The 22094-nt window shown below is 39.7% G+C and overlaps 1 protein-coding gene across 6 annotated transcripts in view; it reads left to right on the top strand.

Annotated features, from left to right (window-relative positions):
- SPIDR (scaffold protein involved in DNA repair) overlaps window positions 1-22094 on the top strand; it is a 453159-nt gene that overhangs the window by 169028 nt on the left and 262037 nt on the right. For 5 of the 6 annotated variants that reach the window (XM_036925470.2, XM_057498093.1, XM_057498094.1 and 2 more), the window contains exon 8: window positions 11874-12087. In XM_036925470.2, coding sequence (XP_036781365.2) covers window positions 11874-12087 — 214 coding nt within the window. Of the gene's footprint in view, window positions 1-11873; window positions 12088-22094 lie in introns of those variants that run through there. The other variant, XM_036925476.2, reaches the window with a different exon arrangement.

Genomic DNA, 22094 nt, shown 5'->3' with positions numbered 1-22094 from the left:
AGTCCATCCATGTTGTCCCAAATGGCAGGATTTCTTTTTTTTTTTTTTTTTATAGCTGAGTAGAATTCCATTGTGTATATGTACCACATCTTTATTCATTCATCTATTGATGGACACTTTGGTTGCTTCCACATCTTGGCTATTTTAAATAATGCACCCATAAATGTAGGGGTGCATATATCTTTTCGAATCAGAAATTTTGTTATCTTGGGGTAAATTCCTAGAAGTGGAGTTATTGGGTCACATGTGGCACTTTCTCCTCAGTGTTAGTACTATGACAAGTTACCCTGTTCTCTTTCAGTGCAATAGCTGTTCCTGAAATCCTGACCAAGTCCAGCCACAGTGAGAGCCTCACTGGAGTTCATTTCTCAACCTGATGTACTTTCTTTATATTTAAGACAAGTCTTATGCCTTCGTATAATAAAATAGGAGGAAAAAGCATCACTCACAAGTTGTATCTTTAATTAGCATTTACCCAAGGGACATATTGGTCCTTGCCTTGTAAGGATACTCAGTTTCTGGAATTAGAACTGCCAGCAGTTCTCTCTGATCTTAAGAAAGTCATAGGAGCAACTAACTTTTTTAGTTTTCTTATCTGTCAGAAAGGGATTATATTTTCCTTATCTATTTCCTAGGATTATTATTGTGAATCATGTACAGTAATAGATTTGAAAATGCCTAGAAAAGTGAATAATAATGACAGTGACTGCCATTATTGTGAGTGTGGTGGAACAGGCTCTGCACAGTGGGCTTTCTTTGTGATTTCTCTTGATTGCAGTGTTCTTGAGGATAGCTGATGGTATCTCCACTTAAACATGAGGACACTGTCATAAGAAAGGTTAAGTATAGATAAAGTACTTGAAGATTTCAAAGGGAAGAAATAGTGGCTACTGGCTGGGATTCAGGAAACACTTTCTGGACAAGGTGGTATTTTGACTGAGTCTAACAGCGTATATGGAAAATGTTGCCCTGCTGTCACCATCCATCTAACTGTAAAACAGTCTTCTTCGATTGTACTCAGATTGAAAGCTTATCTCAAATACATAGTTTGTCCTAGGTTGCCCTATGCTTTTTTCTCCCTCAGACTAAAGGGAAATTATACCACCTTATTTTCTTCTGGGAAGGCAGGCTGTAGGTTCTCCCTAAGGCTGTGTTAGAGGATATCGGTAGGGGACTTTAGAGTGTGTCATGGAGAGCCTCATGCTGTTTCAGCCCTGTGGTGAGGTCAGGATAGCACTGTTCATCATCCCTTCCCAAACCTGTGTCATCACCAGGTGTGATGCAATGTACCAGGGCTGTGGTGATAGTACCATGAAGCCTGGTTATTCTGCAGAATTCATAGTTAATGAAATATTGTTAGGATTTATCATAAAAATCTTCAATGAAACTGTAGTCGGCAGCAATAGGATTCATCTTTAATATATCAGTATTTCTGCTGTAATGCTGTTTATATGTTTATATGTTCCTGCAGTATCTTGCTATTATAAAAACTGTCAAGAATATGGGGACTGTAGTGTTGACCAAACCACTGAAAACCTATGTCACTTTTATCAGAGCTGCACAAGATAAGAATTAGTACCTGAAGAGAATGTGTGCTGCTTGGGCAGGTGGCTGAGCGGAGGCTGCCACCAAATACTGTGGTCCCACAGAACCAAGAGTGTGTGCTCAGCTGGCCCCTTGAGCTCAAGTAGGGCATTGGGCTCTGGAAAGCACAGATAGCACTGGGGCTCTGGACAGCAGTACTGCCCGTGGTTGACTGGGGAGGCTGCAAGCCTGCTGTGTTGTGCTGGGCAGGAGCCCTGAGTACAGGTACAAATTAAAAAAATCCTTAATTTACATGCGCAAGAGCTCCTTGTGGCTAGCAACCCCTAAACCTCAGGCCCTTTGCTGATGCACAGTTCTCCACCCACTGCTTTGGCTGCCCTGCCCAGGTTTGGGCATCAAAGTGACCTCCACATTGTCTTTATTTTTTTATTCACCGATTAAGGATGAGCTACTTAGTTAATTAAACCCCTGTTGTGGCAGAGCAGACTGAACACTCATTTCCTTTTCAGCATCTCTCTTCATGCTTGTCTTTGCTGCTCCTCCCCTGTGGTGACTAGGGCCAGCTCACCATTGTGCTTGTTCATATCCTTCCCCTATTCTGTTTCCTTCCTTACCTTAAGAAAGAGTAGCAAGATAGATATATACCGTAGGAAATCGTAGTTCAAGACAGCACTGTGAGGAGGTGTGGGCCTTGCTAATAATATGTGAACACTTAGCATTTGGCACTTAGAGAAAGGAGAGGATGGAAAATTTGGGGTCTAGTGGAAGGTGACTGAAGAAAAAGTGATAGGGAAAAAGTGGAATTGAAATTTAACTATATAACTAAAAACTTGGTACTATTTAAATATTAATTCTCTTTATTCAGTATTAACCAGCTGATACAAGTGGTAAAGAAACCTATGTTAGTGTCTGTTACTAGCAGAGTACTATGCCAGACATTTAGCTTTTGTTATCTCATTTAATTCATTTTTTAAAAATAACAGAGTAATAGAGAAACATAAGTATACTTACCACTAAGAATCAATAACACATTGTAATCTTTTGTCTGTTTTGATTCACATATTTTTATGACAGATGAGTTTGAACCCTGCTGGGTTTCCTTCCAGAGTCACACTCCTCTTTCTGTCTCTTTAGATACTGTAATCCTGAGTTTTCTGTGTATCCTGCCAGTCCATATTTATATACTTGTATAATGTATGTATACATAACAATACTTTATAGGTTTCTGTGTTTAAGAAAAAATAACATGGGTGTCATACTGTACCTGTTTTGTTTATCCCCTTTTGTTTTTGAGCTCTCTCCATGCTGATGAATGTGGGTCTGGTCTGCTCATGATAACTTAAGTACAATACTCTGTTGTATGAACACACCACAGTTCACCCTGTTGATTTATGACTGGTCCACTTCTCCACTCTTAAAATAATACTGAGATATGCATCCTTTTTTAGGTCTCCTTGTGTATGTGACAGTTTCTGCATGCCCATCTAGGATTTTTAGGTTATAGGATGTGCATACTGTCAACTTCATTTATCTCATTTAATTCTTAAAAATGTTCATTGAGGCAGGTGGCATGATCCCTGTTGTACACTGAGAAAACCGAGGTGTCGAAATGCTCTGTAACTTGGCCAACTTAATTATTAGTTAATAAGAGAGTCAGCATTGAATCCAAATTGAATCCCACCCATTTAACACCCAACATTTAACACCTAACACTCAACATTCCACATAAATCCTCCACGTCTGACCTTTATGATCATTGGAACAATGGCAGCCAGCTAGTCATATGCATCATTTCAAAGTACAGAATCAAAGCAGGTAATGAGGTGGAGGGGGCGTACAAGAGAGAAGAAAGGCCAACAAGGGCAATACCCCTTTGTTGTGTTTCTCAAAGGGTTCAGGTTTTGGAGTGAAAACATGCTCTGTGAAATGATGGGTCTGAGTTTTCTGTTTGCAAGACTTTCTTTATGATAAAATACTACTTTTTCTGTTGCTTAAAATGTATATATTAAATGCAACATGCAGGCTATTTCTATTAAAAAAAAAATGTTACAGTGGGCGTGTTAGAGTCTGTTTTACTTTGCAGAGTACCATTCTCCAGGTGAAGAAAGTTACCTGAACGTGATTCTTTTTTTCTTTTCTTTTTTTTTTTTTTTTTTTTTTAAATAATTATTTTTTATTGAAGGGTAGTTAACACACAGTATTACATTACATGAGTTTCAAGTGTACAACACAGTGGTAGAACATTTATATACATAATTCTAGGTTCCAGCTATCACCCTACCAGGCTGTTACAATATCTTGACTATATTCCTTATGCTATACATTACATCCCGGTTACTTATTTATTTTACCATTGGAAGTCTGTCCTTTTTTTTTTTTTTTTTTTTTTTGTGAGGGCATCTCTCATATTTATTGATCAAATGGTTGTTAACGACAATAAAATTCTGTATAGGGGAGTCAATGCTCAATGCACAATCATTAATCCACCCCAAGCCAAATTTTTGTCAGTCTCCAATCTTCTGAGGCATAACAAACAAGTTTTTACATGTAGAACAAATTCTTACATAATGAATAAGTTACATAGTGAACAGTACAAGGGCAGTCATCACAGAAACTTTCGGTTTTGCTCATGCATTATGAACTATAAACAGTCAGTTCAAATATGAATACTCATTTGGTTTTTATACTTGATTTATATGTGGATACCACTTTTCTCTATTATTATTATTTTTAATAAAATGCTGAAGTGGTAGGTAGATACAAGATAAAGGTAGAAAACATAGTTTAGTGTTGTAAGAGAGCAAATGAAGATGATCAGGTGTGTGCCTGTAGACTATGTGTTAATCCAAGCTAGACAAGGGCAATAAAACAACCACGTATGCAGAACATTTCTCTCACAACGGGGGGGTGAGGTTCTAAGCCTCACCTCTGTTGATCCCCAATTTCTCACCTGATGGCCCCCCTGCGACTGTGCCTGTCTTAGGTTGTTCCTCCCTTGAGGAATCTTACCCGTCTCTGGCTAACCAGTCATCTTCCGGGGCCATACAGGGAAATGTGAAGTTGGTAAGTGAGAGAGAAGCCTTATTGTTTGAAAAAGTTAGCTTTTTACTTCTTTGCATATTTATGCCCTGTGGCTTCTATGCCCAGCATTTGTCTTGAGGTATCTTTACCACTTGGAAGAATTATGATACTCGGTAAATTTGATATGAGGCACGAATTCTATTTAAGGGTTGTAATTAGGAAGGAAGAAGAAAAGCTATAGAAGTAGCAGGCGGAAGAAAACATGGGAAGATTGATTATTTCTTTGATATATCTTCTTGTAGAGTAACTTCAGCATGTACAGGTTTTAAGCTACTACTTAAATTGCACACACACATTAACATAATAGGAGTATAGTTACATAACCAAAGCATATCTGTAATTACCAGCCATCTGCAGTGAAACCAAGAAAACCAGTTAGGCACCTTAGGCATTTGTGAATGATTTGTGAAATCTATGATATGGTGGATATTGTCCAACTGAACTTGAACAGTCTGAGAGAAATCAGACAAATTAAAACAACCCATTCCTGGGGATTGTTCACATGCCATATGTTCTTTTAACAGTAAATAGTTTGTAGTTGTAAGACTTTGGAGCGCTACAATTTGCACTTCTCCAAATTCTTGGTTGAGTTCCAACAGTATAGATCCAGTCCAATTTTGTTGTTTTACTGTATGCACAGGCCAGCTTAGATATCTCCTTCCTCATTCCCATGGCAAGTCCAGGAACTGGTGGGATGAGTGCATCTACAGCTGTAGCAGTGCGTGGATCTTTGTTGGGGTTTTTTGATGATCATCTTCTGGCATGAGTCTTCCAGAGAGTGCAGATGTTGGAAGTTCTTTTTCATATCATATCTTAGTTCATTTTCGGGGTAGCCCAATTAGGCTTTGATCCTCTGTATAAACACAAACAGACCCTTTGCCTACACTTTTATATGCCCTTTATACCCTTGTGTAGAACTCGTTGGAGGTTACCACACAGAAACTGCCCTTTTTTTTTTTTTTTTCTATCACTAATCTACACTTACATGACGAATATTATGTTTACTAGGCTCTCCCCTATAAACCCCTTTACAGTCACTGTCCATCAGCATAGCAAAATGTTGTAGAATCACTACTTGCCTTCTCTGTGTTGTACAGCCCTCCCTTTTCTCCTACCCCCCCATGCATGTTAATCTTAATACCCCCCTACTTCTCCCCCCCTTATCCCTCCCTACCCACCCATCCTCCCCAGTCCCTTTCCCTTTGGTACCTGTTAGTCCATTCTTGAGTTCTGTGATTCTGCTGCTGTTTTGTTCCTTCAGTTTTTCCTTTGTTCTTATATTCCACAGATAAGTGAAATCATTTGGTATTCCTCTTTCTCCGCTTGGCTTGTTTCACTGAGCATAATACCCTCCAGCTCCATCCATGTTGCTGCAAATGATTGGATTTGCCCTTTTCTTATGGCTGAGTAGTATTCCATTGTGTAGATGTACCACATCTTCTTTATCCATTCATCTATTGATGGACATTTAGGTTGCTTCCAATTCTTGGCTATTGTAAATAGTGCTGCAATAAACATAGGGGTGCATCTGTCTTTCTCAAACTTGATTGCTGCGTTCTTAGGGTAAATTCCTAGGAGTGGAATTCCTGGGTCAAATGGTAAGTCTGTTTTGAGCATTTTGATGTACCTCCATACTGCTTTCCACAATGGTTGAACTAACTTACATTCCCACCAGCAGTGTAGGAGGGTTCCCCTTTCTCCACAGCCTCGCCAACATTTGTTGTTGTTTGTCTTTTGGATGGCAGCCATCCTTACTGGTGTGAGGTGATACCTCATTGTAGTTTTAATTTGCATTTCTCTGATAATTAGCGATGTGGAGCATCTTTTCATGTGTCTGTTGGCCATCTGTATTTCTTTTTTGGAGAACTGTCTGTTCAGTTCCTCTGTCCATTTTTTAATTGGGTTATTTGTTTTTTGTTTGTTGAGGCGTGAGAGCTCCTTATATATTCTGGACGTCAAGCCTTTATCGGATGTGTCATTTTCAAATATATTCTCCCATACTGTAGGGATCCTTCTTGTTCTATTGATGGTGTCTTTTGCTGTACAGAAGCTTTTCAGCTTAATATAGTCCCACTTACTCATTTTTGCTGTTGTTTTCCTTGCCCGGGGAGATATGTTCAAGAAGAGGTCACTCATGTTTATGTCTAAGAGGTTTGTGCCTATGTTTTCTTCCAAGAGTTTAATGGTTTCATGGCTTACATTCAGGTCTTTGATCCATTTTGAGTTTACTTTTGTATATGGGGTTAGACAATGGTCCAGTTTCATTCTCCTACATGTAGCTGTCCAGTTTTGCCAGCACCACCTGTTGAAGAGACTGTCATTTTGCCATTGTATGTCCATGGCTCCTTTATCAAATATTAATTGACCATATATGTCTGGGTTAATGTCTGGATTCTCTAGTCTGTTCCATTGGTCTGTGACTCTGCTCTTGTGCCAGTACCAAATTGTCTTGATTACTATGGCTTTATAGTAGAGCTTGAAGTTGGGGAGTGAGATCCCCCCTACTTTATTCTTCTTTCTCAGGATTGCTTTGGCTATTCGGGGTCTTTGGTGTTTCCATATGAATTTTTGAATTATTTGTTCCAGTTCATTGAAGAATGTTGCTGGTAGTTTCATAGGGATTGCATCAAATCTGTATATTGCTTTGGGCAGGATGGCCATTTTAACGATATTAATTCTTCCTAGCCATGAGCATGGGATGAGTTTCCATCTGTTAGTGTCCCCTTTAATTTCTCTTAAGAGTGACTTGTAGTTTTCAGAGTATAAGTCTTTCACTTCTTTGGTTAGGTTTATTCCTAGGTATTTTATTTTTTTTGATGCAATTGTGAATGGAGTTGTTTTCCTGATTTCTCTTTCTGTTCGTTCATTGTTAGTATATAGGAAAGCCACAGATTTCTGTGTGTTGATTTTGTATCCTGCAACTTTGCTGTATTCCGATATCAGTCCTAGTAGTTTTGGGGTGGAGTCTTTAGGGTTTTTTATGTACAGTATCATGTCATCTGCAAATAGTGACAGTTTAACTTCTTCTTTACCATTCTGGATTCCTTGTATTTCTTTATTTTGTCTGATTGCCGTAGCTAGGACCTCCAGTACTATGTTAAATAACAGTGGAGAGAGTGGGCATCCCTGTCTAGTTCCCGATCTCAGCGGAAATGCTTTCAGCTTCTCGCTGTTCAATATAATGTTGGCTGTGGGTTTATCATAGATGGCCTTTATTATGTTGAGGTACTTGCCCTCTATTCCCATTTTGCTGAGAGTTTTTAACATGAATGGATGTTGAACTTTGTCAAATGCTTTTTCAGCATCTATGGAGATGATCATGTGGTTTTTGTCTTTCTTTTTGTTGATGTGGTGGATGATGTTGATGGACTTTCGAATGTTGTACCATCCTTGCATCCCTGGGATGAATCCCACTTGGTCATGGTGTATGATCCTTTTGATGTATTTTTGAATTCGGTTTGCTAATATTTTGTTGAGTATTTTTGCATCTACGTTCATCAGGGATATTGGTCTGTAGTTTTCTTTTTTGGTGGGGTCTTTGCCTGGTTTTGGTATTAGGGTGATGTTAGCTTCATAGAATGAGTTGGGAGTATCCCCTCCTCCTCTATTTTTTGGAAAACTTTAAGGAGAATGGGTATTATGTTTTCCCTGTATGTCTGATAAAATTCCGAGGTAAATCCATCTGGCCCGGGGGTTTTGTTCTTTGGTAGTTTTTTGATTACCTCTTCAATTTCGTTGCTGGTAATTGGTCTGTTTAGATTTTCTGTTTCTTCCTGGGTCAATCTTGGAAGGTTATATTTTTCTAGGAAGTTGTCCATTTCTCCTAGGTTTCCCAGCTTGTTAGCATATAGGTTTTCATAGTATTCTCCAATAATTCTTTGCATTTCCGTGGGGTCCGTCGTGATTTTTCCTTTCTCATTTCTGATACTGTTGATTTGTGTTGACTCTCTTTTCTTCTTAATAAGTCTGGCTAGAGGCTTATCTATTTTGTTTATTTTCTCAAAGAACCAGCTCTTGGTTTCATTGATTTTTGCTATTGTTTTATTCTTCTCAATTTTATTTATTTCTTCTCTGATCTTTATTATGTCCCTCCTTCTGCTGACCTTAGGCCTCATCTGTTCTTCTTTTTCCAATTTCGATAATTGTGACATTAGACCATTCATTTGGGATTGCTCTTCCTTTTTTAAATATGCTTGGATTGCTATATACTTTCCTCTTAAGACTGCTTTTGCTGTGTCCCACAGAAGTTGGGGCTTAGTGTTGTTGTTGTCATTTGTTTCCATATATTGCTGGATCTCCATTTTGATTTGGTCATTGATCCATTGATTATTTAGGAGCGTGTTGTTAAGCCTCCATGTGTTTGTGAGCCTCTTTGCTTTCTTTGTACAGTTTATTTCTAGTTTTATGCCTTTGTGGTCTGAAAAGTTGGTTGGTAGGATTTCAATGTTTTGGAATTTTCTGAGGCTCTTTTTGTGGCCTAGTATGTGGTCTATTCTGGAGAATGTTCCATGTGCACTTGAGAAGAATGTGTATCCTGTTGCTTTTGGATGGAGAGTTCTATAGATGTCTATTAGGTCCATCTGCTCTACTGTGTTGTTCAGTGCTTCCGTGTCCTTACTTATTTTCTGCCCAGTGGATCTATCCTTTGGGGTGAGTGGTGTGTTGAAGTCTCCTAGAATGAATGCATTGCAGTCTATATCCCCCTTTAGTTCTGTTAGTATTTGTTTCACATATGCTGGTGCTCCTGTGTTGGGTGCATATATATTTAGAATGGTTATATCCTCTTGTTTGACTGAGCCCTTTATCATTATGTAGTGTCCTTCTTTATCTCTTGTTACTTTCTTTGTTTTGAAGTCTATTTTGTCTGATATTAGTACTGCAACCCCTGCTTTCTTCTCACTGTTGTTTGCTTGAAATATGTTTTTCCATCCCTTGACTTTTAGTCTGTACATGTCTTTGGGTTTGAGGTGAGTTTCTTGTAAGCAGCATATAGATGGGTCTTGCTTTTTTATCCATTCTTTTACTCTGTGTCTTTTGATTGGTGCATTCAACCCATTAACATTTAGGGTGACTATTGAAAGATATGTACTTATTGCCATTGCAGGCTTTAAATTCGTGGTTACCAAAGGTTCAAGGTTAGCCTCTTTAGTATCTTACTGCCTAACTTAGCTCGCTTATTGAGCTGTTATATACACTGTCTGGAGATTCTTTTCTTCTCTCCCTTCTTGTTCCTCCTCCTCGATTCTTCATATGTTGGGTGTTTTGTGCTGTGCTCTTTCTAGGAGTGCTCCCATCTAGAGCAGTCCCTGTAAGATGTCCTGTAGAGGTGGTTTGTGGGAAGCAAATTCCCTCAGCTTTTGTTTGTCTGGGAATTGTTTAATTCCACCGTCATATTTGAATGATAGTCGTGCTGGATACAGTATCCTTGGTTCAAGGCCCTTCTGTTTCATTGTATTAAATATATCATGCCATTCTCTACTGGCCTGTAGGGTTTCTGTTGAGAAGTCTGATGTTAGCCTGATGGCTTTTCCTTTATAGGTGACCTTTTTCTCTCTAGCTGCCTTTAAAACTCTTTCCTTGTCCTTGATCTTTGCCATTTTAATTATTATGTGTCTTGGTGTTGTCCTCCTTGGATCCTTTCTGTTGGGGGTTCTGTGTATTTCCGTGGTCTGTTTGATTATTTCCTTCCCCAGTTTGGGGAAGTTTTCAGCACTTATTTCTTCTAAGATACTTTCCTTCTCTTTTCCTCTCTCTTCTTCTTCTAGAACCCCTATAATACAGATATTGTTCCTTTTCGATTGGTCACACAGTTCTCTTAATATTGTTTCATTCCTGGAGATCCTTTTGTCTCTCTCTATGTCAGCTTCTATGCATTCCTGTTCTCTGGTTTCAATTCCATCAATGGCCTCTTGCATCCTATCCATTCTGCTTATAAACCCTTCCAGAGTTTGTTTCATTTCTGCGATCTCCTTTCTGGCATCTGTGATCTCTTTCTGGACTTCATCCCATTTTTCTTGCGTATTTCTCTGCATCTCTGTCAGCATGTTTATGATTTTTATTTTGAATTCTTTGTCAGGAAGACTGGTTAGGTCTGTCTCCTTCTCTGGTGTTGTCTCTGTGATCTTTGTCTGCCTGTAGCTTTGCCTTTTCATGGTGATAGGAATAGTCTGCAGAACTGGGACGAGTGACGGCTGGAAGGACTTCCTTTCTTGTTGGTTTGTGGCCCTCCTCTCCTGGGAGAACAGCGACCTCTAGTGGCTGGTGCTGCGCAGCTGTGCGCAGACAGGGTTTCTGCTTCCTGCCCAGCTGCTATGGAGTTAATCTCCGCTGTTGCTGTGGGCGTGGCCTGGCTCGGGCAGCTACTCCAAAATGGTGGAGTCGCGTTGGAGCAGGAGCTGCTGGGAGGCTATTTATCTCCGTAAGGGGCCTCCCTGCTCCCTGCAGCCCAGGGGTTAGAGTGCCCAGAGATCCCGGATTCCCTACCTCTGTATTAAGTGACCCGCCCTGCCCCTTTAAGACTTCCAAAAAGCACCCGCCAAAACAAAACAACGACCGCAAAAAAAAAGCAAGAAAAAAAATTTTTTTAATTAAAAAAAAAAGGTGGTCGTTCGTTTTTCTTTATTCTCCGGTGCCAGCCTCAGGCCTCTGCTCACCGGTCTTTCTGCCCTGTTTCCCTAGTATTGGGGTCCCTGTCCCTTTAAGACTTCCAAAAAGCGCTCGCCAAAACAAAACAGCAAAAAAGAAAAAAAAAAAATGGTCGCGCGCTTTTCTTATGCCCTCTGTCGCCCAGCCTCCAGTGCCTGCTCACTGTTCTTGCTGCCCTGTTTTCCTAGTATCGAGCGCCCTGCACTCTGGCCCAGATGGCTGGGGCTGGGTGCTCGGCAGTCCTGGGCTCCGTCTCCCTCCCGCTCTGCCTGCTCTTCTCCCGCCGGGAGCTGGGGGGAGGGGCGCTCGGCTCCCGCGGGGCCGGGGCTTGTATCTTACCCCCTTCGCGAGGCGCTGGGTTCTCTCAGGTGTGGATGTGGTCTGGATATTGTCCTGTGTCCTCTGATCTTTATTCTAGGAAGGGTTGTCTTTGTTATATTTTCATAGATATATGTTGTTTTGGGAGGAGATTTCCGCTGCTCTACTCACGCCGCCATCTTCCGCCCCTCTCCGATTCTTTTTTTTCATAACACTATATTCACACTTGGACCGTATGTCTGTTAGACTTCATTTTTGCTTTTGTTTTTTTCTTCACGTTCTAGGTAGAAAATCTGGTATATTAATTGTGAAAATTCTAGAGCTACATGAGGAATGTGCCATCCAAGTTGCCATGTGCGAACTGTTAGCAGGGCTGCAGGCTGACTGCCCTTCTCAAGGTGAGGCCCCTGGGACTGGCCTAAAGGTACTCTTCACCAAGGAAACTGCACGCCAGCTTAGGGGACATCCCCAAGACATCGTCCATATCTACCCTCCCTGGTGAGTGCAGAGAAGTGATGGCAACAGTCACCGACTGTGAGTTTGTCTCAAAAGTTATTTTTATCAGGAACACTTTGTCACTTTATTATAGAGAAATGCCAGGGGAAGGAAGCCAGGATTTGACAGATTTTATGTAACAAGAGCACTGAATTGTCTCTGATAGCTTGTTTGTACTTCTGGCAGGAAATTTTGTTATTTTGGGGGCAGCAAGGGAGAAACAACCATATCAGGATTGTTATAAAATCTGGCTGTTCCTGTTTTTATCTTTCTTAGAAATACTAGTAAGAGGCATTATGTGACAGAAGGATAGTACACATTAATATTTCTTTGTTAATCACTTTTGAGAGGATAAAAAGCCTGAATTAAGATATAATAGGGTTTGATCTTCAAGGGCATAAATGGTCATTAATGGATCAGAAATTATTTTTGAGGATACCATGTTTGCTTTCTTCTGCATACAATATTAATTTTTACCACAAAAAGAAGAAAATATTATTCTTAAGGGAACAGTTGAGCAGCCTTGTTTTAAGAGCTATTAAATTTACCAGAAAATTTTAAAAGTTTCATTCACCTGTTAAATTCTTAGATTTGAAAATTAAACACCTCTCCTAGAGGAAGGGATCTTTTTTCATGTGTCAAGAGAGAGTGATCATCAGACTCTACTTAAATTCTTCCATAACAGACTGACATCAGAGCTTACCTTAAATTTCCTTTCCTTTCACTATTGCATTTCCATTTCATTTTTTTATTGAATAGTATAAGATACATACAGGATCATACACAGATTATAAATAGAAATGTCAACAAATAATCACAAAGTGAATACATAATTCCTAGCCAGTTCAAGAAACAGAATGCAGTCCAAACCTGGGCCTACTTCCCAGCTTCTTCCCTCTCCCTTCTGATGCAGGTGGCAGTGATTCTGACTTCTCCTTCAGTACATCCTCCCAGTGCTTGAGAACTTTATATAAATGGAACTGAACAGTAATCATACAATATATATTCGCTTTTGCCTGGCTACTTTCACTTAATATTATGCTTGTGAGATTCATCAGTTTTGCTGTATTTAGCAGTTTGTTCATTTTCATTACTATATAGTATCCCATTGTATTAATTTGTGCAATTAATTCATCTGTTCTTCTGTTGACATTTAGTTGGGTGTCTTCAGTTTGAGGATATTATGAATATTGCTGCGACCAACTGTCACTCTGTGCACCTACTCAAAATACAATGCCATTAATTCTGTTCAAAATTTCCCATCATCCTATAATCAAACCATTATTTTTCTACCAGGTTAAATTTCTTTTTAGATTCATGTTGACTGTACATCTGCTTCCTGTTGGTTCATTCTTATCCTTTCCTTTACAAAAAAATGCCTCAAAGAACCACTGTGCCAGATTATCCCCTCATTCTTTCCTGAGTCCATTTCATTCAGGCTTTTGGCCCAGCACTCTCTGCATAGCACCCTTCCCAGTGTCAGCAGGAGGCTCTGTGCAACTACCTGTGTGAGCATTGCTCCCTGTGTAAGCACTGGCTCCTGGCTTGTCTCCCATCTCCCAGTGCTCCTCTACGCCGTACTGAAGTGTTGCTGGGCTCAATCCTAGACATCTTCTCCACTCTACCACCTCAACCCTTTGGTGATTTCATCTTGCCTCATCACTATAAATACTAGCTACACACTGAGGATCCCGATCCACAGTCTTTGCAGCCCCGCCTCTGCCCATTCACCTGAGCCGTGGCTTTACTGCCTCTCCACAGCCCCGTTGGGTGCTGATGGCCTGGCAGAATCAAGTTCCTGACCTCTCCTCTTCCCACACCCTTCCCAATCCCAAGAAATGGGAACAACCTTTCTGTAGTTCCTGCAGATATCCTCGACTCCTTTTTCTCTCATAGTCTTGCTTCTATCCATGGGAACCTCTAGGCATTGCCACTTGTAAATCCACACAGAGTGCAGCACTTCATGCCACCTGCACTGTTATGACCTTCTCCAGGTACTCATTGTCTCTCTTCTCTACTATTCCAGTAGCTTCTTAAATCATCTCCCTGCTTCTTTCCTTGCCCTCCTGGCTTTTTTGAAGATGACTAGAGGAGCAAAGCGATGAATAGACAAGTCATCAATCACATGGCTCTTTGACTACATACTCCTCAGCAGCAGCTCACCTCATGCAGAGTCAGAGCCTTTACTGACTCCGGGACCTCACCTCCTATGCCTCTGCTTCCTCAGCTCCATTTTGGGCACCTTGGACTCCACCCAAGTCCTCAGATTCCTCACCACTCACCAGGAGCCGGGGTTCTTGCTGCTCCCTGTGCTGGGTGCTTTGTCCCACTCCTCCCCATGTCTCTAGGGCATGCTGTTTTCTTGTCTCTGGGCATTTACTCAGATGTGACCTTCTAAAGAGTCCTTGCCTGGATCCCGTATCTAAAATTAGAAACTAAAAGGCTATACCCTTTATTCTCCTTCCCTACTTTATTTTTCACAAACATATTAAAACATATCCCTTTTTATTTGTTCATTTGCTTATTGTGTGTCTCCCTGCAAGATTTTGAATGGTCTTTTTTTACTTCTTAGAAAGAGGGCACTAAGTAGAACATTGCTGTGGAAGGAATGAGAAATTTACTTCTGGTCCTCCCAGTGCTCCTCCTGTCTGCAATCCCGTTACTATAATTCTTGGTGTTCTTTCAACTGTTTTATTGGAAGTTCTTCCTGGAAACTTATGGTAAAACCCAGTAATACTGAGAGTATTTGATTTTTGTAGTGCCTTTTGGATTTATCTTGTTTATCAGTATACAACAGCAGTTTGTTTCAGTTTATCATACCACAGCAAAAAATGTATTTTCAAGCTCTGTTGAGTTTTTTACGGTGCCACAGAAAACTTAGCAGCGTTATGTTTAGAACTAACTTTAAGAGACATTAGTGGGCCCTGCATCCCTGGCTCTTGACCTGTATCTTTTCTTTAAATAAACAGGTAAAGATAAAACTCTCAGCATCATTATATAGGTCCCTTTTAGCCTCACAGTTTCTCCAGATCACCATACCATTAGTGTGGGTTTTTAATGTTGCATTTCATTTTAAAAGTATTTAATTGTTTATTCAGTAGGTATTAATACAGATGATTAAGAATTTGAAAGGTATACAGTGAACAATGAGTCTTCTTCCCATATTGTTCACCCAGCTACCCAATTTCCATAATCTGAAGCAGAGATGGCCTGTGTGCATAATATACACAAAATACGTAACACGTATGTAAACCCACACACTTATTTGTATATATTTCCTGCAATTATTCTTACGATTTTTTTTTTATAAAAATGATATCAAACAGTACTCTTTTGTACCATGCTTTTCTATTTAAAAGATGTGTCTTTGGAGATCATTCAGTAACAGTCCCTGAATGCACTTGGTGCCTGCCACATCTGCTGGCAGTGTAGAGTCAGGCCCTGTATGTGTTCCCCAGCAGCAGATACACGATCTGGGCTGCTCTGGGGAGTTGCCTCAGCAGCACCACCCCACAGATTTGTGCATCCTCCCTGTGGGCTGGGGAACTTTCTTGTCCTATAGATGGGAGCTGGGCTAATGGTTGATAGCAGGCAGCAAGGTGGGAGTGCTGGATCTCCTGCAGGCATGCCTGGGTATGGACAGGATTCAGGGGGCTGAGATTGGTGTGTGCACCCAGATTCTGCTCTCAGCTGCACTAAGATGTGCAGAAGGAAAGCATTCAATGGTGTTGGCTGGTTCCTCCAGTCATGCATTGATTGCCTCCAGTGGTCTTCTTGCCAAAGGTTGGATGTTTAGTTCTGAAATTTAGGTTCCTTCAATTCACTTAAGGTCTAGTTGCACTTTCGACTTCAAGGCTTGTTTCCTGCACCTCAGGGCAGGGAGTCCACACCTGCTCCCACAGTGATATCCCTCCTCCTTCTCTCCCCTAGTGGAGGTGGGGATTCCACCATTACTATGTCTCTGTCTCTCCTCCCGTTCGTTTGTTTGTTTGTTTGTTTGTTTTTTAGATAATTATTTTTTATTGAAGGGTAGTTGATGCACAGTATTACATTAGTTTCAGGTGTACAACACAGTGATTCAGCATTTATATACATGATAATTCTAGGCACCAGCTATCACCATACCAAGTTGTTATAATATTTCGACTATATTCCTTATGCTATACATTACATCCCAGTTACTTATTTATTTTACAATTGGAAGTGTGTATATATATATATATATATATTGTGAAGGCATCTCTCATATTTATTTATCAAATGGTTGTTAACAACAATAAAATTATGTATAGGGGGGTCAATGCTCAATGCACAATCATTAATCCACTCCAAGCCTAATTTTCATCAGTCTCCAATCTTCTGAAGCATAACGAACAAGTTCTTACATGGTGAACAGTACAAGGGCAGTCATCACAGAAACTTTCGGTTTTGCTCATGCATTATGAACTATAAACAGTTCAAATATGAATACTCATTTGATTTTTATACTTGATTTATATGTGGATACCACCTTTCTCTCTTTATTATTATTATTTTTAATAAAATGCTGAAGTGGTAGGTAGATACGAGACAAAGGTAGAAAACATAATTTAGTGTTGTAAGAGAGCAAATGTAGATGATCAGGTGTGTGCCTGTAGACTATGTGTTAATCCGAGCTAGACAAGGGCAATAAAACATCCACGTATGCAGAAGATTTCTCTCAGAACAGGAGACGGGAGGTTCTAAGCCTCACCTCTGCTGATCCCCATTTTCTCACCTGATGGCCCCCCTGCGACTGTGCCTGTCTTAGGTTGTTCCTCCCTTGAGGAATCTTACCCGTCTCTGGCTAACCAGTCATCTTCCAGGGCCATACAGGGAAATGTAAAGTTGGTAAGTGAGAGAGAAGCCTTATTGTTTGAAAAGGTTAGCTTTTTACTTCTTTGCATATTTATGCCCTGTGGCTTCTATGCCCAGCATTTGTCTTGAGGTATCTTTACCACTTGGAAGAATTATGATACTCGGTAAATTTGATATGAGGCACGAATTCTATTTAAGGGTTGTAATTAGGAAGGAAGAAGAAAAGCTATAGAAGTAGCAGGCGGCAGAAAACATGGGAAGATTGATTATTTCTTTGACATATCTTCTTGTAGAGTAACTTCAGCATGTATAGGTTTTAAACTACTAATTAAATTGCGCACACACATTAACATAATGGGAGTACAGTTACGTAACCAAAGCATACCTGTAATTACCAGCCATCTCCAGTGAAGCCAAGAAAACCAGTTAGGCACCTTAGGCATTTGTGAAAACTTATCTATGATATGGTGGATATTGTCCAACTGAGCTTGAACAGTCTGAGAGAAATCAGACAAATTACAACAACCCATTCCTGGGGACTGTTCACATCCCATATGTTCTTTTAACAGTGAATAGTCTGTAATTGTAAGATTTTGGAGCGCTACAATTTGCACTTCTCCTAATTCTTGGTTGAGTTCCAAAAGTATAGATCCAGTCAAATTTGTTGTTTTACTGTATGCACAGGCCAGCTTAGATATCTCCTGTTTGTTTGTTTTATGTGATCTTTCTGTCCTTCACTGTAGAAGGTGTTCACTTTGGTCTCAGTTCTTCAGTGTGAAATGCTCTGTGTATTGGTGTAGATTTGGTGTGTAGGTGGGAAAAGTTGGACTCAGGCTGTCTCTCCTCTGCCATCTTCCTAGAATTCTCTGTATGCCTGTTTTGTATAGTATAACATTTTTTTATTTATACAGTTATATCACTTATGATTAATGATTTTCTTTCCTTCTTAATACTTAATGCTTCTTAACCAGTTTCATGTCTTTCTATGCTAGCTCAAACTTCCAAATCAAAATCTTTTCATTACTGGATTCCCAGTTGCTAGAATAATGTTTGGTACAGAATAGACATTCAATAATCACATGAATAATAGTGAGTATTAATCATCAAGATGTTGTCAGCCTTGCTATGCTCCCTGTTTGAATGAGAAGATGTATTAATGTATTTCATTGATTGGTACATTCACTAAGAAGCATTTATTGAATGTTTACTTTCTATGTAATAGACCTTGTGCTAGATGATAGGAACGTTATTCAAATATTATTCATATAGAAATATTATTCAAATATCAAATAGATAATAGGACTAGTAATGAATGACAGATCATCTCTGCTCGTAAGGAACTCCATGTGTGGTGGAAGAGAAAGGTAATATAAATAAGTTCTGAAGGACTATAGAAAGTATCATAGTAGAGCTTCATACAGGGATGTGAACACGGTGAGGAGGTAACCGTAACTGAGAGGAAGGTCAATAGGGGAGTGCATAGGTGTGTGTGCTGGGGAGGGAAGAGATTGAGAAGGTCAAGGGTAGCTTGCTGGTGCTAGGGACTCCCTATGTAAATGTGAAGGCTAAATTGGAAAGAACCAGGAAGGGACTATGAGGGCAGGTAAAGTGGAGGGGACTGAAGAGCAAGTCTAGATGGCCTGGTGTAGGTATATGCAGGTATGTATGTAGTGCTGTGCAGATGAAGCCAGAATATCAGCAAGTGAGACTGCAGAGCCTGCGCACCTCTTGAAAAGTTTTTCAAGGTTGAAATGAAAAGACACTAAACAGCAACTTGTTCCTAAGACAAAATAAAGAACCACTGGTAAAGGTAGCTATATAAATGTTGAAGAGCTGTCATGTCCCCTGCTAACTAGAAAAGGAGAGCTATGATCTGACTCACACTGAGTTGTGGAGGGAGGACTGTGGAAGGCCAGAGTAAAGGCATCCAGGGGGCTTTGGGAATAGATCAGGTGTGAGGGACTAGGTTGATAAACAGCATGTTCAGAATATAGTTTGGAGTTAGAGGCAACAAGATTTGCCTCTATGGTATATGAAGGAAAGACAGCAAATGAGGAAGACTCTTATAAGGTGTTGGCATGAGGAAACAAGTGAATTATGATGCTAGGTGGTAAACTGGGATGCTTGGGGCAGATTTGGGGGCACAGTCAGTCAGCAGTTCTTAACACCAGCAATAGCTAGAAATCCAAGTAAAAACAAGGGAAAGTCTGTAGGAAGTCTGGGTTTTCAGTGTAATCATGTGTGGTTAAGTGCCAGAGCACTGAGGTAGAGACCATGGGCTTCCTCACAGCTGCTTTTGTTCCTGCTTTATATTTGCCACCTGGGATTCACCCAAGTAAAGAAATTGCTGGGTCTTATTGTCAGGAGTAAACCAGTACTAGTGATGGAAGGTTTGTTTACTGGGTGGGATTATCTTCCTGGTGTGACAACCAGAAAGCCAGTCTTTTCCCTCCAAAATTACAGAGTATCTAGAGAGGAAGTAAAGAGAAAACTAAAGCAGTATGAGTAGGAAAAAGTGAACACCATGATAGTAATCTGGATAATCTGAAAAACTGGAGGGAGGAAGAAGAATCAAATCAATCATTTATGCTTACATGAGAAAGAAAGAAAGTCAGACTTTAGCTGGTGCACCAGAGAACAGTTTTCCAAGGGGTCTTTATAGGAATATGATCAGAGGGTTCTGTGTTCAATACCTTTGGGGAAAGCTGGTTGAGTGTAGACCAGTTATGGTACTATAGGACTGCTCAGCATCTCTAATATGTCAATGGAAGCAAAAACAGAAGGGGCGTACAAACAAAACATTAGTAAATGACCACATAAATCCTAATCTAAAAGAGAGCAACTGATGGGAGTGATATCTCAAAAAATGGCAGAGTGAGACGCTCTGGGATCCACATCTCCACCTGAACAGCTGTGCTGGCAAGAGCTATCTGAAGTAGCTGTTTGAGAACTCTAGAATCTAGTTGAATACTTGGAGCTCTAGGGAAGACCTTGATAAAGAGTAAATTTGGGGGAATTTCAGCCTTCCAGGTGGTAGCAGCTACCATCCCATGTCCCCCACCCCCATAATCCTGATGCAGAATGCTTGGTGGGATATAGTCGAGATTGTATATTGATTGTTAAATGCTGTCTTTGATTACTGAGGGATTGGCACAAAGGCTAGTGGACATTTCTTTTAACCCCTACATGCTTAAATGGTTTCCAGTAGACTTAGAGAGTACTTTTCTACTTTTCTCATTTTGGGAGAAACATTTAAGGAAACCCTTATGGGTCACTAGCTGACTGCAGAGACAACAGAAATGTCACTTACTGCATATGACAAAGAACACACACCTTGAAAAAAAATAGTATGGAAAAGTCATAACAGATAAATTCAGCAATCCCCAAGGAATGGGAGAATTAAATTTCCAGAGTCATCACAAAAAATATTCAAATGTCCAATTCTCCACAAAAATTACAAAATAAAGAAACAGGAGAGCATGGCAGCAAAAAGAAAATAATTTGACAGAAACCATTACTGAGGAAGCCCACACATTGGAGATATTTGTTTAAGATGCAAAATCAACTGTCTTAAATACATACAATGAGTTAAAAGAAACTATAGGTAGAAAACTAAAGAAAATAAGAAAAAATATGAACAAAATGAAATATCAGTAAAGATATAGAAATCATCTTTTAAAATCCCAGAAATTCTGGAGCTAAAAAGTACAGCTTGAATTCTGAAATTTACTAGATGATCCATATCCGATTAGAACTTAAGATCAGTGAACTTAAAGATAAGGCAATTGAACTTAGTCTGAGGAACAGAAAGAAAGAAAGAAGAATGAAGAAAAATGTACAGAGCCTGAGGCACCTATGGGACACCCATCAAATATAGAAACATACACATTATAGGAGTACCAGAAGGAGAAAAAAGGAAGCATCAGAAAAAACACTTGAAAAAATAATGGCTGAAAACCCTCCAAATCTGAGAAAAGATATGTCTACATACAAGCTAACCAGTCTCCAAGCACGATAAACTCAAAAATGTCCACACAAAGACTTACTGTAGTGAAGTTGTTAAAATCCAAAGACAATGAGAAACTTCTGAAAGCAGAAAGAGAAAAAGGAACTTCTCATGTACAAGGGCTTCTCAATGATATTAATAGCTGATTTCTCATAAAAAACTATGGGGTCAAAAATCAGTTGGATGACATATTTAAAGCCCCCAAAGGAAAATAAAAACTCAACCAAGAATTATATGTCTGGCAAAACTATGTTTCAAGAATGAAAGAGAAATTAAGGTATTTCCAGATAAACAAAAACTCAGCATGTTCACTACCAGTAGACCTACACTATAAGAAATGCTAAAAGTTTTTCAAGGTTGAAATGAAAAGACACTAAACAGCAACTTGTTCCTAAGACAAAATAAAGAATAAAGGTAGCTATATAAAGAAACCAGTGTTACTCTACTTCTGATATTGTTTGTAATGCTATCTTTCTCCTATATGATTTACTATGAAAATGCATATACCACTAATTATAAATCTATGTTAACAGGTATAAAGATGTAATCTGAGATACATATATATATAAAGGGAGAGGGAAGGAGATGTACTACAGGAACAAAGTATTTGTGTATACTATTGAAATTTAGTTGGTGTTTTGCCTGAAGGTTTCAGCACTGGGCTGGTTCACTATGGATTCAGTGAGACCGAGAAATGACAGCAGAATGTTCTTGGGGTGAAAGGGTTTATCAACCAGCTTTATTCTCATGGCTGTAGATCAAGCACTAGGATCATGTCTGCATCCAGCAGTCTGCAGGTCCATAATCTACCTCTGTCTCTGCCCAGAGCACTGGTGGAAATCTTTATATAGTGACCCATTCAATAATAGTTCATTGCCAATGGGTGTGGGAGCATTAGCCTAACAATAGACCAACTCCATCATTGAGTAGTTTAGGGTCAGGTGAGGATTCTGGCCATAGGAACTTCCATTTTCCCCACAGTTGGTAAGTTGTTATCAGTTTAAGATACTAATTGTAATTCCCAAGGTAATGTTTGGCAAATAACTAAAAAAAAAAAATCAACTGAATACAAAAAAACACAGTAATGAAGGACCTGAAGAACAAAAAGAAAAACATGTAAAACATATAGAAAGCAATAGATAAATGGCAGAAATAAATTCTTTCTCCA

Source organism: Manis pentadactyla, chromosome 3, assembly GCF_030020395.1.
Source record: "Manis pentadactyla isolate mManPen7 chromosome 3, mManPen7.hap1, whole genome shotgun sequence".
NCBI classification, from domain to species: domain Eukaryota; kingdom Metazoa; phylum Chordata; class Mammalia; order Pholidota; family Manidae; genus Manis; species Manis pentadactyla.
Note: the sequence above shows the minus strand (reverse complement) of the source record. Positions and strands in the feature narration are given on the sequence as shown.